Consider the following 14,804-nt stretch of genomic DNA (forward strand, 5'->3'; position numbering starts at 1 on the left):
CCACCTTAGGTGTATGTGGCTGGCGCCTTAGCCGGTTGAGCTATAGGCGCCGAGCCTTACATGTCTTTCTTTGCATAATAGGATTATAGACATTTTTCTCTTTATCTGTACGTTTTTCTATAATGAATATGTATTATTTTCTACTAGTAACTTTTTTCAATGTTGGATAGGTGGGCAATGGCCCAACAGTAGACACCTGGCATAGAATCTCCTCTCAAATTGGCTCTGTTGCCCAAGCCTGGAGTCCAGGGGGAACCTGGAAGTGGTCCAAGGAAATGCAGTGGTCCAAGGAAATGCAGATTTGTTGCTACGGTAACAAATATGGAAAAGTGATTAAGGCCCTGATGGCAATGTGTCCCAGGATATGATCATTTGGTTACTGCCTGCGTGCATGCAAGAGTTTGCCAAACTGAATATCTCTCTTTGAGGCCCACCCAAGTGCTATCAAATATTCCCTTCCCAGCACACTAGAAAGCATTCTCTACCAACAGGTTGGCCCTTGTCAAATTATTTATAGGAGATTGGTTCACATACTCTAAATGATATGAATACTTCTAATTATATCCAAACGTGCCAAATGTCACTACAAACTATGTTGAGGGCTCATGTTGCCAAATGTCTTGCCCTAACAAAGAGGAGATAGCTGCAACATCAGCACATTAGTTCCTATATAAGCAGGGCTAACCCTTGTGCCTTATCTCCACCAAGCACTTAGAGGTAAGTGATGGGGGCCTTGGGACTCAAAGGACCTGCGGGGGCAGAAAGAGCTGACCCTGTGACTATCTCTGAGCATGAAACAGTCACTCTCAACTTCAACTTTTGTTTTCACAGAGCCAAGCTTCAGGGCAGGGAAATTTTAATTAACTATATTACCAGAATTTCAACTTATTACCAATAATAAGAAACTTGTTTTACAGAGTGGGACAGTTTTGAATCTGAATTTTCATCTGGAACTCCAGAGGTAAGATTCAGCTTTATTCATTTATAGATGACAGAGGGGACTTAATCTAATGAAACTATGAACAATTCTCAATTGGACACCATTTCAACATTTTTGAAGTTTTATCAGTACAGAGTACTTGCAAATGACAGCTTATAAATGCTAGAAATGCATTTTTTCAGAACGTCTTATTCTCAAAGACTACTCTCATTTGAGTTTCGGCATTAAAGGACCATTTAGGACAGAATTAGCTATGACAGAGAGTTCTCAGCTGTGCTTAGAACTGTCCAGGGGCAACAGACTCCATGCCAACCTTCCTCTACTGCAGAGCACTGACTGCTTAAGACATTTTATAGTTTTTTAAAACCCCAGAAAAATTCTTATCTAAAAATGTAAACACAAACACCTGTTTAAAACCATAATATTTTGATGATTCACTGTTATCTGTTGTTTGAAAGATTTATCATTCATTTAAAAAATTATAAGCATTACGCCCACAGGGTGCTAAATAATGTAAGAGAGATCCTGCCTGTCCTAGGTGACTTACTACCTGAAAGTAAACCTAATTCATCAATGTTGCAGAGGCATATCTGTGATCAGAAGACCAAGGCCTATGTGCATGTGATGCACTCTTAAAACATTTTTCTCTTTTCTTTTTCTGGGTGGAAAAAAAAAGATACTTGTGGAATTTATGCGGGAAAATGGGCCTTCATGAGGGAGCTCTTACTTCTCTGTGGTTAGATCTATTAACTGACAGCTGAAATCTCTCATGGCAAAAGGAGATTGTCAAAATAAGATTTTGGAATTAAGGCAATGCTAAGTCTCTTGGTGACAAGCCAAATGACAAAAAAATCAGAGCACCAGAATATACTATGAGGTTCTTTTAACAGCTCACTGAGACACATCACACATAATATCAAAATAAAGCAGATATTAAAAATAATTATTTGGTTTATGAGAGAAAAATGGCTAAATAAATATCAACCTTCATGTGCACAAGACAAACTTTCTTTCCTAACTATATGCTTATCTTAGCATATGGCATACTCAAATTATGCAGAGGAAGGAGAGGATTAAATAATGACAGTTGCTATAACACAATCCATCATGAGTTTTAGCGATAGAGATTGTTAAGTTTAAAGATTAAAAAAACAGGGAAAGATTCCATTCTAATTCAATTGCAGTGTCCCAGCACAGGCGATGCTCATCATTTCTTCCATCTCAAATCCTCACATTTATAACTATTGCTTCTTTTTCCTCCTTCTCCTTTTTTTTTCTCCCAAGGAAAAAATCACAGCTATGAGTGCGAGTTCAGACGCTGAGATGGCTGTTTTTGGCGAGGCTGCTCCCTACCTTCGAAAATCGGAAAAGGAGCGGATTGAAGCCCAAAACAAGCCTTTTGATGCAAAAACATCAGTCTTTGTCATGGAGCCCAAGGAATCCTACGTGAAGAGCACTGTACAAAGCAAGGAGGGAGGGAAAGTAACTGTGAAGACTGAAGGTGGAGCAGTAAGTGAAAACATAATAAGATATTCCCATTTTATTTCTATATCTCCCCAATTTTGAAGCCTAACGTACCAGGAATCCCTACACCTACTGTCAATACAAACAACCTTCTAGTCAGTGTATAGACATCAGATTTGAAAGGCACAAGGAATTCATAGCAGTAATCTCATGTCTCCCCTTCCTAACTTCCCAGAGGCCTTCACCCCACATAAGTATTGGCTTTACTGTTCCACTTCAGTTCCCCGCTTCCCAACTAAATCTCTAAACTCAGGAGAAATAAAAACTAGTTCCTGCTACTAGAAGTTAAAAATTTACTTAAATAAATTATTAATATCCCCCATTACTTTCCCCAAATATAAAGTTTCTTGCAGTGAAAGAAAGGAAAAGTTAAAAATGTAACCAATATATTAAAATAACAATAAAAGATATAAACTAATAAATCTGGGATGAGAAAAAGAATGTGGGAGGAAAAAAAATCTAAGAAAAAGATAGTGTCTTAGATTACCATTGGAAACAAATGTTCTTAACATCAAACTCTGAAATGAACATATTTTCATGGTTTTATTAAAGGACATTGAATAACACAGTATAGTGAAAAGTATCTGCAATTATAGTTTTACACCAAAATAAACAGGCAAACATAAACCTTATCTCCAACCATTAAAAAAAAACTGGTCTCTTGTTTACTTACCAGACTCTAACTGTAAGGGAAGACCAAGTCTTCCCTATGAACCCTCCAAAATATGACAAAATTGAGGACATGGCTATGATGACCCATCTACATGAACCTGGAGTGCTGTACAACCTCAAAGAGCGCTACGCAGCCTGGATGATCTATGTGAGTGCCCTTCTGCATCTCTTTTTATTCCATTTATTTCCTTAAATAATAGCAAGATCCACATGTTGAATTTTCTAATTCCCCCAGACCTACTCGGGCCTCTTCTGTGTCACTGTCAACCCCTACAAGTGGTTGCCAGTGTACAACCCTGAGGTGGTGACGGCCTACAGAGGCAAAAAGCGCCAGGAGGCCCCACCCCACATCTTCTCCATCTCTGATAACGCCTATCAGTTCATGCTGACCGGTGAGTGATGGAGCATCTGTCTACAGAAATGTGTAAATAAAATCTTTGATGAATACAAAACCTCTTTTGAGCCACATGAGGCTTCACTGTTTTCAAAAACTTTCACAGCTATGATGTCCTATATCCTTCCCAGCAGCCATGTGCATTTTTACAGATGAGTCGAGTGAAGTTCATGAAGTCACTGTCCTATCTAAGCTAATACAGCTAGGAAGGAGAAGCCTCAGTGAAAAAATTAGCAGACCTCTGTAAATGTTATTTATGGTTTTTCATACTTTTTTAGTTTATAATTTGAATAAAAAACAATTTCAAATATATTCTTTAACAATATCTACATCCACAATAATCAAAGAAAAGAGTTATCAACCACAACTGTAAAACTTTGTGAATTCTTATGTTTATTTACACAGTGATATGGCCAGCCTTTGGGGTAGCACATGAGTCAAGAAAGAGCTATGAGTTGTGGCCCATTGACTTTTGAAGCACTGTCCTATTAGAATGAAAGGGAAAAAAAAAAAAAAGAAACCTGACTTTTTGTTTGAGAGAAAAAAAATCTCTTCTGCAAAATTTTAAAAAATTATATCAAAATCTGTGGTTCCTGCCTTACTAAACATAAACAACCAGTGCATACCACGTATGTATTTCTAAGTTCCTGTTGTTTCATGGAATTTTGGAAATTGAAGGTTATTCTTCTTCTTTGTTTGCTTTAATGCTCTTATTTTTTAAATTGTCTTTTAAAGAGAAAAAGAAAAGAGAAAGAAATAAAATAGAAATCTCCTATTACAAATTGGCCAGTAATTCTACAAGGATTCTTTGTCAGTAAATGGTTCTGTAATTGTCAACAGAAGCTATAGCTACTTCTCAGAAATCAAGCCAAATGCTGGCTCACTTCAGAGGTTTTACCACTCAGAAGCTGCATTTACACAGCTTTATGCATCAGCACTCACACTGAAGTCCCCACTCGCCCCAAGGCTTTGATTTGAGGCTGCTCCCAAATCAAGGTTACTTATGGCTCTAAACAGGATTTTCAAATAAAATAAGGCATAACTCTGACATCTGACCTGATTAATGTTATTTTGGCATTGCCTAAAGAGACTAGTACATTGTTTAATAATCTATGTTCCAATGAGATGTAGTGCGACCTTCCATGATTTTGCTTAAAGTAGGAAAAAAAAAATATGAATGTGATGCAAAATCTGCATTTACTTCCCTGAATGGAACTTTAAAGTTCTCTAAAGTCCCTGTCTGTATCTATATCTAAACAACATCCAGATTTGTATCTACTTTCTCTGAATAGAATTTTAGAGTTTAGTATTTTCTAAAAGCTATCAGTATAAGGCCCAGTACAGTGGCTCATGCCTGTAACCCTAGCACTCTGGGAGGTCAAGGCAAATGGATTGCTTAACCTCAGGAGTCTGAGACCAGCCTGAGCAAGAGTAAGACCCCCACCTCTACAACCAGCCAGGCATTGTGGCGGGCACCTATAGTCCCAACTACTCAAGAGGCTGAGGCAAGAGAATCACTCGATCCCAAGAGTCTGAGGTTGCTGTGAGCTATGACTCCACAGCACTCTACCAAGGGCAACAAAGTGAGACTGTCTCTCTCAAAAAAAAAAAAAAACCTATCGGTATAGAATTAGAGATTAAACACATTGGCAAATTGATACAAATACAAAATATGAGCCACATAACCAGTGACAGTGTTTGTCTGTATTATTTAGAAAAGTGCATAGCTTTAAAAGGAAAATAGAAGTCAATAAACACAAACATTCACAATTCCAGACCCCTTCCTTATTTAAAGTATTATCCACAGTTAAAATAATGTCATCAAAAGCTGACAGGAGGCCATGTGGCAGAAAAATATATAAACTGGAAGTCAAACAATCTAAATATAGTATCTTTAACCTTAACTAGCTATGTAATTAATATTAGAAAAGTCATTTATTCCTCTCTGAGTCTCAGCTTCTTTACCTATTAAATGGAAGAGCTGGCCTTAGCAGCAATTTCTAAGATCTCTTATGACTTCAAAATTCTATAATTCTTATTGAAGTATTTATAAGTACAATTATGTCATGCCTGGGGTTTTCTTTAAAATAATCTAGGAGAGTGTGAGAAAAACATAATTAAATTCAAGAAAGGGGCAGGAGGAAAAAGAGGAAGGGGTTCTGCAAGTTCCCACCTAATAGGTACAATGTAGGGTACATGGTACACCTCCTGGGTGAAGGGCCAACTACAACTTGGACTTTACCTAACAAATGCAAACAAAGTAACCTAATCATATATACCTTTATATTAATTCAAATAAGTAAATAAAGAAACAAAACTAAATAAAATAAAATAATCCAGAAGATTGGGATGAGGTATACAAGATATAAAATTGGCCAAATGTTAATAACTAAACGTGTATTCTCTACTTTTGTATTATGTATGTTCAAAATTTTCCAAACAAAAGTTTTAAACATTAACTAAATATATGTTATACCCATTAGGATGGCTTTCACCAGAAAATAATGTGTTGGCAAGGGTGTAGCCAAATTGGAGCCCTTGTACACTGTTGGTGGGAATATAAAATGATACAGCTGCTGTGGAAAATAATATGGTGGTTTCTCAACAAATGAAAAATAGAATTACAATATGATCTAGCAATTCAACTTCTGAGTATATGTCCAAAACAACCAAAAGCAGAGTCTTGAAGAAACATTTGCATGCCCATGTTCATAGTAGCATTAGTCACAAAAGCTGAAACACAGAGGCAACACAAGTGTCTGTTGATAGATGAATAAAGAAATATTGTTCATATACACAATATATTCTGCCTTGAAAAGGAAATTTTAACATATGCTATAACAGGGACGACCTTAAGGACATTATGCTGAATGAAATAAGCCAGTCACAAAAATGACAAGTGCTATATGACTCCACCTATATGAGGTATTTAGAGTAGTCAAATTCACAGAGACAGAAAATAGAATGGTGGTTTCCAGTGGCTGGGAGGAGTAAGAAGTGGGGAGTTAGTATTTAATGAACACAAAGTTTCAGTTTTACAAAATGAAAAGAGTTACGGAGCCGGAAGGTAGTGAAGTTTGTACAACATAATGAATACACTAAATACCACTGACCTGTACACTTAAATATAGTTCAGGTGGTAAATTTTGTTATGTGTATTTTACCACGACCAAAAAATATTAAGTACCAAAAAAAAAAAAAAAAACGCTCACATGATATTTTGCCTCTTATTTTCACAAATTTTACTCCAAGAGGCAATTGGCTATTTTGGAGGCTAAACACAAAACCAAAATCATAGGCACTATCTTCAAAAGGTAAAAACAAAACAAAACAAAAAACTGTTTGACTTGAACTGATTCAATAATCTTCATATTAAATGTCCATTTGTTAATTGATTACCTTGATCTCTTTCACAGATCGTGAGAACCAGTCCATCCTGATCACGTATGTGACATTTTTTCCCTCTCTGATTGGCAATGATTATCTTAGATGTTGACAAGGTGGGCCATAGTTCCAACTTCTCTGATTTCTATTTGGCAGTGGAGAATCCGGGGCAGGGAAGACTGTGAACACCAAGCGTGTCATCCAGTACTTTGCAACAATTGCAGTCACTGGAGAGAAGAAGAAGGAGGAATCTGGCAAAATGCAGGTACGTCTGTCTGTCAGCCAAAGTTAGAATTAAGACTGTCAGGGGTCTTTGAAGTCTAGAGCCCCAGATACTGAGAGCTGCTCTTGCCTTTGCAGGGCACTCTGGAAGATCAAATCATCAGTGCCAACCCCCTACTGGAGGCCTTTGGCAATGCCAAGACTGTGAGGAATGACAACTCCTCTCGCTTTGTAAGTCTCTTGGTCACTGAAGTGGTCGCCATGTCTGAATTACTAGTTCACTTGCATCATTCTGTGTGCTTCACTTCTCTAATATTAAATAATCTTTATCTTTTCAAGGGTAAATTCATTAGAATCCACTTTGGTACTACAGGGAAGCTGGCATCTGCTGATATTGAAACATGTGAGTAACAGGACCACTAAAAAATCGAAGCACAGAGGCAAGTGATTTCATTTGCAGGAATAGTTTGTAACACTTGCTGTGCATGAAGCCTATAAAAGAGTAATCTGCTGCCAGTGTTGCCCGTGACCTAATGCCAGATTTATCCATAATCCACTGAAGGCTCTATTTATTTCAATCTCAGTCTGCTGGTTCTGTAGCACATCCTAGAGAAATTCCTGCCTCAGAAGCAACTATGCTGTTTTTCCAGGACAAATACTAGGGCTTCCTTTGGATCCTATGAGTTACCTATGGGTTCCTGATATATTTCTGTGATTTGCTCTTGGTCTAAGCTTTGGTAGATGATTCCAAGGTAGCCCCTCACACCAGCAGGACCTGATCAACTAAAATACAGAGGTCATGGATACTCCATATAAAAACTTTATTTGTTCTAGAGCAGGTATGCTCTCAGATGGTGAAAAACATGGGCAATTATCATACCCATCTGCATTGCTAATATTTACAACTGTAGGATCATCAAGTTGAAATCTCAGTGGAGCCAAATGTAATACCCCCAATTTTGGCCAGAGGCACTGGTTCATTTAATATCTTAGATGCACTGATTTTTCTTTCAAACTCAATGTCTCTCTCTCTTTCCAGATCTTCTGGAGAAGTCTAGAGTTACTTTCCAGCTAAAGGCTGAAAGAAGCTACCATATTTTTTATCAGATCACTTCCAATAAGAAGCCAGATCTAATTGGTAAGAAAGAACTTAAATTCACAGACTAGAAGTTAGTGTACAAACACCTTCTAATGTAAAACCTAAATATACCCTGAATTCTGTGTACCCAGAAATGCTCCTGATCACCACCAACCCATATGACTATGCCTTTGTCAGTCAAGGGGAAATTACAGTTCCCAGCATTGATGACCAAGAAGAGTTGATGGCCACAGATGTAAGTTACACATGTATTTTTCTTAAAATGACAACAGCAACCTCCCATAGGGGTGGTTACCTTAGGATACCCCATAAATTCTCCTATAAGTTAGTCTTTTCTGCCCTCACTTTTGTCCTATCATTTCTTCTGACAGAGTGCCATTGACATCCTGGGCTTTACTCCTGAAGAAAAAGTGTCCATCTACAAACTCACAGGGGCTGTGATGCATTATGGAAACATGAAATTCAAGCAAAAGCAGCGTGAGGAACAAGCTGAGCCAGATGGCACTGAAGGTACCAAATGAACCTCCATCTGGGTTGGAATCAGAGAATATGGCCCTCCGAAAAAGGAAAAATAAAACTCCTACACTTATTAACTTTTTTGAAGCTGAACTTCATATACACATTTACACATAGTACAAGCTTTCTACACTCCCCCCCCATTACATCTCCATATCTCTTTCATTTCTATCAAGCCCAAATAAGTTACAGTACACCTCAGTGGCCACTTACAAGCACAGCCTTTAAGACAGAATGAAATGGAATAGTGTTCCTGCTTTGCCTTGGCAATGGTCCGTTTTGGCACTAGCTAGGAAAATCTAGTGATTGGCAACAGAGAATCTGCCCAAACACAGGGCTAGGGGTGAAAGTTATCCCTAGAGACAACCACATGCATGTGTTGTCTATATAGAAACCTACAGACTATTTGAGTAGCAGATGAAAAAGGAATTAAAAAAGAAAAATCATATTCTCTACATATGGAAAGAACATGCAGTATACAGGACAACAGAAAGCTAATCAACTGCCCATAAAGCCAGTCCTGACCACCCCAGCTAGACATTCTCTCTCCTGCCTCTAAACTTTTCAGTGGTCACTTTTGTGTCTGACACGTGGCATTTGTTTACGTTATAGTCATTGACAGAATTTTAGAAAGGAACTCTACTGAGATCAAGAGAGCAAAATTTAATCCTTACATTTTCAGATGAAATTAGTCCGGTAAGATTAAATTGGGAGGGGCAAAACTAAGAGTGCAAATATTCTGGCTTTTGTCCCTCCCTAACAGTGATTATTTATCTTATCCTTCCAACTACACCAATGTGTCTTAAAAACAGGGACTTTGGCTTTTACTGTGCATAAATATTGCAGCAAATACTGGACTTAACATTTACCATCGATGAAAACTTTCTCAAAACTACTTGCAACACTTCACTACAGGGCAGCTTAACTGATCAAATATGTAGAGGCAAGCATATGCTCTAAGATACTGAGAACTACATTTGACCTTCTATAGAATTATTCAAAGCTTTTATTTAAATAATAGAAAAACGAATTGGAGAAAAATGGAAAGATTAAGGAGGATATGCACCATTAAACAACAGTTCCTGAATTGTGTCTCTGTAGTTGCTGACAAGGCAGCCTATCTCCAGAGCCTGAACTCTGCCGACTTGCTCAAAGCCCTCTGCTACCCCAGGGTTAAGGTCGGCAATGAGTACGTCACCAAAGGCCAGACTGTGCAGCAGGTAAGTGCATGACCTCAGTGAATCACATACATCCTAGGCCTTCATGACACATCTTTAATAACGTCGACACTTTATCTGTAAAGGTGTACAATGCGGTGGGTGCTCTGGCCAAAGCTGTCTATGAGAAGATGTTCCTGTGGATGGTCACCCGCATCAACCAGCAATTGGACACCAAGCAGCCCAGGCAGTACTTCATTGGGGTCTTGGACATCGCTGGCTTTGAGATCTTTGATGTGAGTTATTTTCATAGTAATAAGAATTGAGAAGGAGGCAATTGTCATCTTTTATATACTGAATATTACCATTCTTCATTTACATTTGTAGTGTCCACATTGCTTGCTCCAACACTGCACCTAGAGCAAGTGTTATCTCCAAAACACCTAGGAGGTAACAGAATGTAATAAAATAACAGCTAACACTTACTGAGCAGTCAGCATATTTCTGGCACTATATTAGGACTTCAAAATGTTACCTTGTTTAATCTTCAAAACAACCCAAGAAGTAGCTAATATTATCCCTAATTACACACAGAAGAGACTAAGACACAAGAAAATCAAAACACTAGCTAAAGATGCCACGGGCATATAAGACAAGGCCAGGAGAGGAACCCAGATCTGTAGCATCTGGTGCATAAACAAGGCATTTTCCATGGAGAAGGAAAGGCCAAAAGGCGGAAGCCTAGAGACAAATGATAGTCTCTCCTCTTCCAAGTTCATCTTAACAATTTCACCTCCAGGACATCAGCTTAATCATCTATAAAATGAGGGAGTAAATTATTACAAAGACTCTTTTAGATCTTTGCTGGGATAAATCAGGTGCCTACTTTTACACACCAAACAAGGGAGATTTGCCAAATGTTTGATATCAACAGAAGAGAAATTAGCCTATTCATTTCACTTTATAAAACAAGACCTTTACCACTAAAAGTCTTAAGATAAGCTTTCCTGAATAATGTGATAGCCCAAGGTAAAAATGTGTGCTCTATCTCGAATAGGAGAGTGGAAGTAGTAACAGAAGTTTTCCAATAACTCACTTTCCCCCTTACCCTTAAACATTCACCCTAACACACAGGACCATAATTGTACCTTTAATGTATATTTTTGCCCATGTAATCTTAGGGGTAAAAGGAGGTGAACTCTCCCAGAATGCTTGTTATTTAATTGATGCCTGAGCCTCTTAATAATGCCCAGAATTCATGAGAAAGGCTCATATCAATAATAATCTTTTTTTCCCCTGGGAATTGTGAAGGAACCACAATTAGTTCACATTGTATCTCATTACTATAGTCTCCATTTTCCATTAAAAGAGTTTTTCAGTAATGAATTTCACTACTGTAATATAAAAACCCATTTAATGTTGCAAATCTCTACTATTCCATGTAGTTCAACAGCCTGGAGCAGCTGTGCATCAACTTCACCAACGAGAAACTGCAACAGTTTTTCAACCACCACATGTTCGTGCTGGAGCAGGAGGAGTACAAGAAGGAAGGCATCGAGTGGACTTTCATCGACTTCGGCATGGACCTGGCCGCCTGCATCGAGCTCATCGAGAAGGTTTGTTTAACTTCTAAAGACAGGTCAGACTATAACTTTCCCAGATGTCTTAATTCTAGAAAGTATTACTATAATCTCAAATAATTTGTGATCTAGAAAATTATTATTTTGAAATTATTTCTTCAACTATACATAAGAAGGATCTGATAGTGTTTTGTTTTTGTTCTAACCATTTTTATACTGATACTGAGTCAAATCCAGGTTTAAAACAACACTGAAACTTGTTTGAGATGGCCTCCTTCACTAGAAGCAATGTCTTCATTAGTTTTTAATCTATCTCCACTATAAGCCAAGATGTCAGTAATAATATTTTTTCTAAATATTAATGCATACATAATACAGCTAATGCTTTCATAAAAGCTAATCTATTTGAATTCAAGAAGTCAAATGCACATGCTACTTCATAATCTATATTTAAAAAGATTAAATACACAAAATATCTTAAATAAAGTTTGAGTTATTTATAGGTGCTATTTAACTATTGCACACAGAGCCAACATCATTCTAAGTCAATGTCCTTTTCATAGCAAAATTAATCTTTGACAACAGATTTATTCATTTAATAAAAAATAAGTCTATAAATACATAGCACTTTAACAAGTCACCTCCACATGCTGTGTTGACATTTGGAGTTTGTATCCAGGTATTCTTTTAAATAGAATAGACTGAACATGGGAAGGAATGGTAGTAGTGTCTTTCTCGTGATAACAAAGAGACTTTTTTGAGTTGTGATCCTAGTTTATTTCATACACATATTTAATTGGGGGTGTTCATAATTCAGGCAAATTATAGCTACCATGTCTACATCTACTGAGAGAAGATAGGTTGACATTAATGTTTACTTTTCTGAATTCAGCCACTAGGCATCTTCTCCATCCTGGAAGAGGAGTGCATGTTCCCCAAGGCAACAGACACCTCCTTCAAGAACAAGCTGTATGACCAGCATCTAGGCAAGTCTGCCAACTTCCAGAAACCCAAGGTGGTCAAAGGCAAGGCTGAGGCACACTTCTCCCTGATTCACTATGCCGGCACTGTGGACTACAACATTACTGGCTGGCTCGACAAAAATAAGGATCCCCTGAATGACACCGTGGTTGGGCTGTACCAGAAGTCTGCAATGAAGACTCTGGCTAGTCTCTTTTCTACATATGCAAGTGCTGAAGCAGGTACCTTCTGTGCCCTTAATCAAAATTAAAGCTATCCCCACAGAATGTTCATATAACACATGTTCATATAAACCTCTGGTATTTTACTCTAATCAAGAGGTTTTCTTTTTACTTCAGATAGCGGTGCAAAGAAAGGTGCTAAGAAGAAGGGCTCTTCTTTCCAGACTGTGTCTGCCCTTTTCAGGGTAAAGTACAAATTCAATTTGAAAAATCCATTCAGTTTCTATAAATTGCCATAATTATAGGATTTATAAATTATATGCGAGTTTTCCATGACTATATAAAACATCATTTTGTCATAGTCAATTATTCTGTTTCTAGAATAATTCTCCCCTGTAAGCCTCAGACTGTAGATATTTTTAGGTACCCAAGATCTGTCCAAGCAAGGTTATATAGTCTCAGAATTTCAGACTCTTCAAAAATAAAGCAAAACAAGAAGTTAGAGACCCAGGAAATAATAAACTCAAGGAAGAAATGGCAAAAGCTAGGACAATTGCTAACCTAGGTTATCACTGTAAACTGCTACTGTGAAAATTATTAGCACTGAGGGAGAAGAAAAAAACTCAGAGATAATCTCAAGTATTTTTAGATTAGACCCAGATAGACAAGAAGAACAGGCAGCTCATTAGAGGCAAGGAAAGGCCACAGTCTTTTGTCTTTTTCTGTGCACCAAGGCTTCTGAATGTGCAGTTTGTTTACAAGACTGAACCTAGGTGTTAGAAATGAATGAATACCTTGGAGAGCTGTATTTCTTCTCAATACTTTGGCCTTTTGGTTATTTGGCAGGCTGTAACTATGGAGACCTTCACAGTACAGAGTAATTGAAGCCTCGTAGACTTACACCTCATAGTTAAAAGACTGCCTCAGTTCATTCCATATAATTATAAAAAAGACAATCTGAACTATAACTTATTCATCAAGTCCTTTCTGTCTGGTTTTCTAGGACAATTTAAATAAACTGATGACCAATCTGAGGAGCACACACCCTCACTTTGTAAGGTGTATCATTCCCAATGAAACCAAAACTCCTGGTAAGGCACAGAGCACAAACTAATCAGTCCTAGGCTTGAAAATGAAATGCTTAGTAGTAAGTATTATTCTGTATTTTTAGGGGCAATGGAACATGAACTTGTCCTGCACCAGCTGAGGTGTAATGGTGTTCTGGAAGGCATACGCATCTGTAGGAAAGGATTCCCAAGCAGAATCTTATATGGGGATTTTAAACAAAGGTCAGTTTTCTGTCTTATATGTCACTAAAATCTGCGAATATTTTATCATCTTAATTTTTGTCCTCTGGTCATTGTATTTCACACATCCTTTTTAGCATATTATTTAAATGTTTTGTCTCAGCAAAAATGTCAGGCACCCTTCTGAGTATATATTACAAAATTAAGAAGTCAAATAGTATAGTCTTGTGGAGGCAGGGTAGAATAACAGGTTGAAAGAGTAACAGGAAGGTGGCAGGCAACAGAAAAATCACATTGCTTTACTATCTAACCTTACAAGACAGCTAGATTTTCTGCTTTTACTTTTGCTCCCAGATGTTTAGTGATATTTTGCTTTGGTGTCATTTGGTTTACATGTGATCTCACTTTTCTAACCATTCTTTCTTTGTTTACCTGAGCAGATACAAGGTTTTAAATGCAAGTGCTATTCCAGAGGGACAGTTCATTGACAGTAAGAAGGCTTCTGAGAAACTTCTTGCCTCTATTGATATTGACCATACACAATATAAATTTGGGCATACCAAGGTATAGCTGTTATTTCTTTACACCTGATCCAAGTAGCTTCTGCCATTTCTGTGTCTCCTATAGTATGGGAATGATTTGTGACTCTCTCTTTCACCAGGTTTTCTTCAAAGCTGGCCTTTTGGGTCTTCTGGAAGAAATGAGAGATGAAAAATTGGCCCAGATTATAACGAGAACACAAGCTGTCTGTAGGGGATTCCTAATGAGGGTAGAATATCAGAAGATGTTGCAAAGAAGGTAACAACCATACAGAATATCAGGATAAGATCCCTTAGGGACTACCAATTAGCCTTCACTGTTCATTAATTCTTTCATTTTCTAGCTAATATGTGCCACTTACCCAGTTCAGAACTCACCCCCCATAAC

The 14,804-nt window shown here is 37.6% G+C and overlaps 1 protein-coding gene across 3 annotated transcripts in view; it reads left to right on the top strand.

Moving 5' to 3' along the window:
* The first annotated feature begins 2,239 nt into the window (after positions 1-2,239).
* MYH8 (myosin heavy chain 8) overlaps positions 2,240-14,804 on the top strand; it is a 28,181-nt gene continuing 15,616 nt past the window's right edge. The window contains exons 1-19 of one of the 3 annotated variants that reach the window (XM_012806009.2): positions 2,240-2,449; positions 3,141-3,284; positions 3,372-3,528; positions 6,947-6,974; positions 7,071-7,179; positions 7,275-7,367; positions 7,476-7,539; positions 8,176-8,274; positions 8,367-8,470; positions 8,607-8,745; positions 9,853-9,971; positions 10,055-10,204; positions 11,354-11,524; positions 12,381-12,699; positions 12,808-12,875; positions 13,634-13,721; positions 13,802-13,919; positions 14,318-14,441; positions 14,539-14,675. In XM_012806009.2, coding sequence (XP_012661463.2) covers positions 2,240-2,449; positions 3,141-3,284; positions 3,372-3,528; positions 6,947-6,974; positions 7,071-7,179; positions 7,275-7,367; positions 7,476-7,539; positions 8,176-8,274; positions 8,367-8,470; positions 8,607-8,745; positions 9,853-9,971; positions 10,055-10,204; positions 11,354-11,524; positions 12,381-12,699; positions 12,808-12,875; positions 13,634-13,721; positions 13,802-13,919; positions 14,318-14,441; positions 14,539-14,675 — 2,441 coding nt within the window. Of the gene's footprint in view, positions 2,450-3,140; positions 3,285-3,371; positions 3,529-6,946; positions 6,975-7,070; positions 7,180-7,274; positions 7,368-7,475; positions 7,540-8,175; positions 8,275-8,366; positions 8,471-8,606; positions 8,746-9,852; positions 9,972-10,054; positions 10,205-11,353; positions 11,525-12,380; positions 12,700-12,789; positions 12,876-13,633; positions 13,722-13,801; positions 13,920-14,317; positions 14,442-14,538; positions 14,676-14,804 lie in introns of all 3 variants that reach the window. The other 2 variants (XM_012806008.2, XM_012806007.2) reach the window with 2 other exon arrangements.

Source organism: Otolemur garnettii, unplaced genomic scaffold (genome assembly GCF_000181295.1).
Source record: "Otolemur garnettii isolate 467f Iridium unplaced genomic scaffold, OtoGar3 scaffold00046, whole genome shotgun sequence".
In the NCBI taxonomy this organism is placed as follows: domain Eukaryota; kingdom Metazoa; phylum Chordata; class Mammalia; order Primates; family Galagidae; genus Otolemur; species Otolemur garnettii.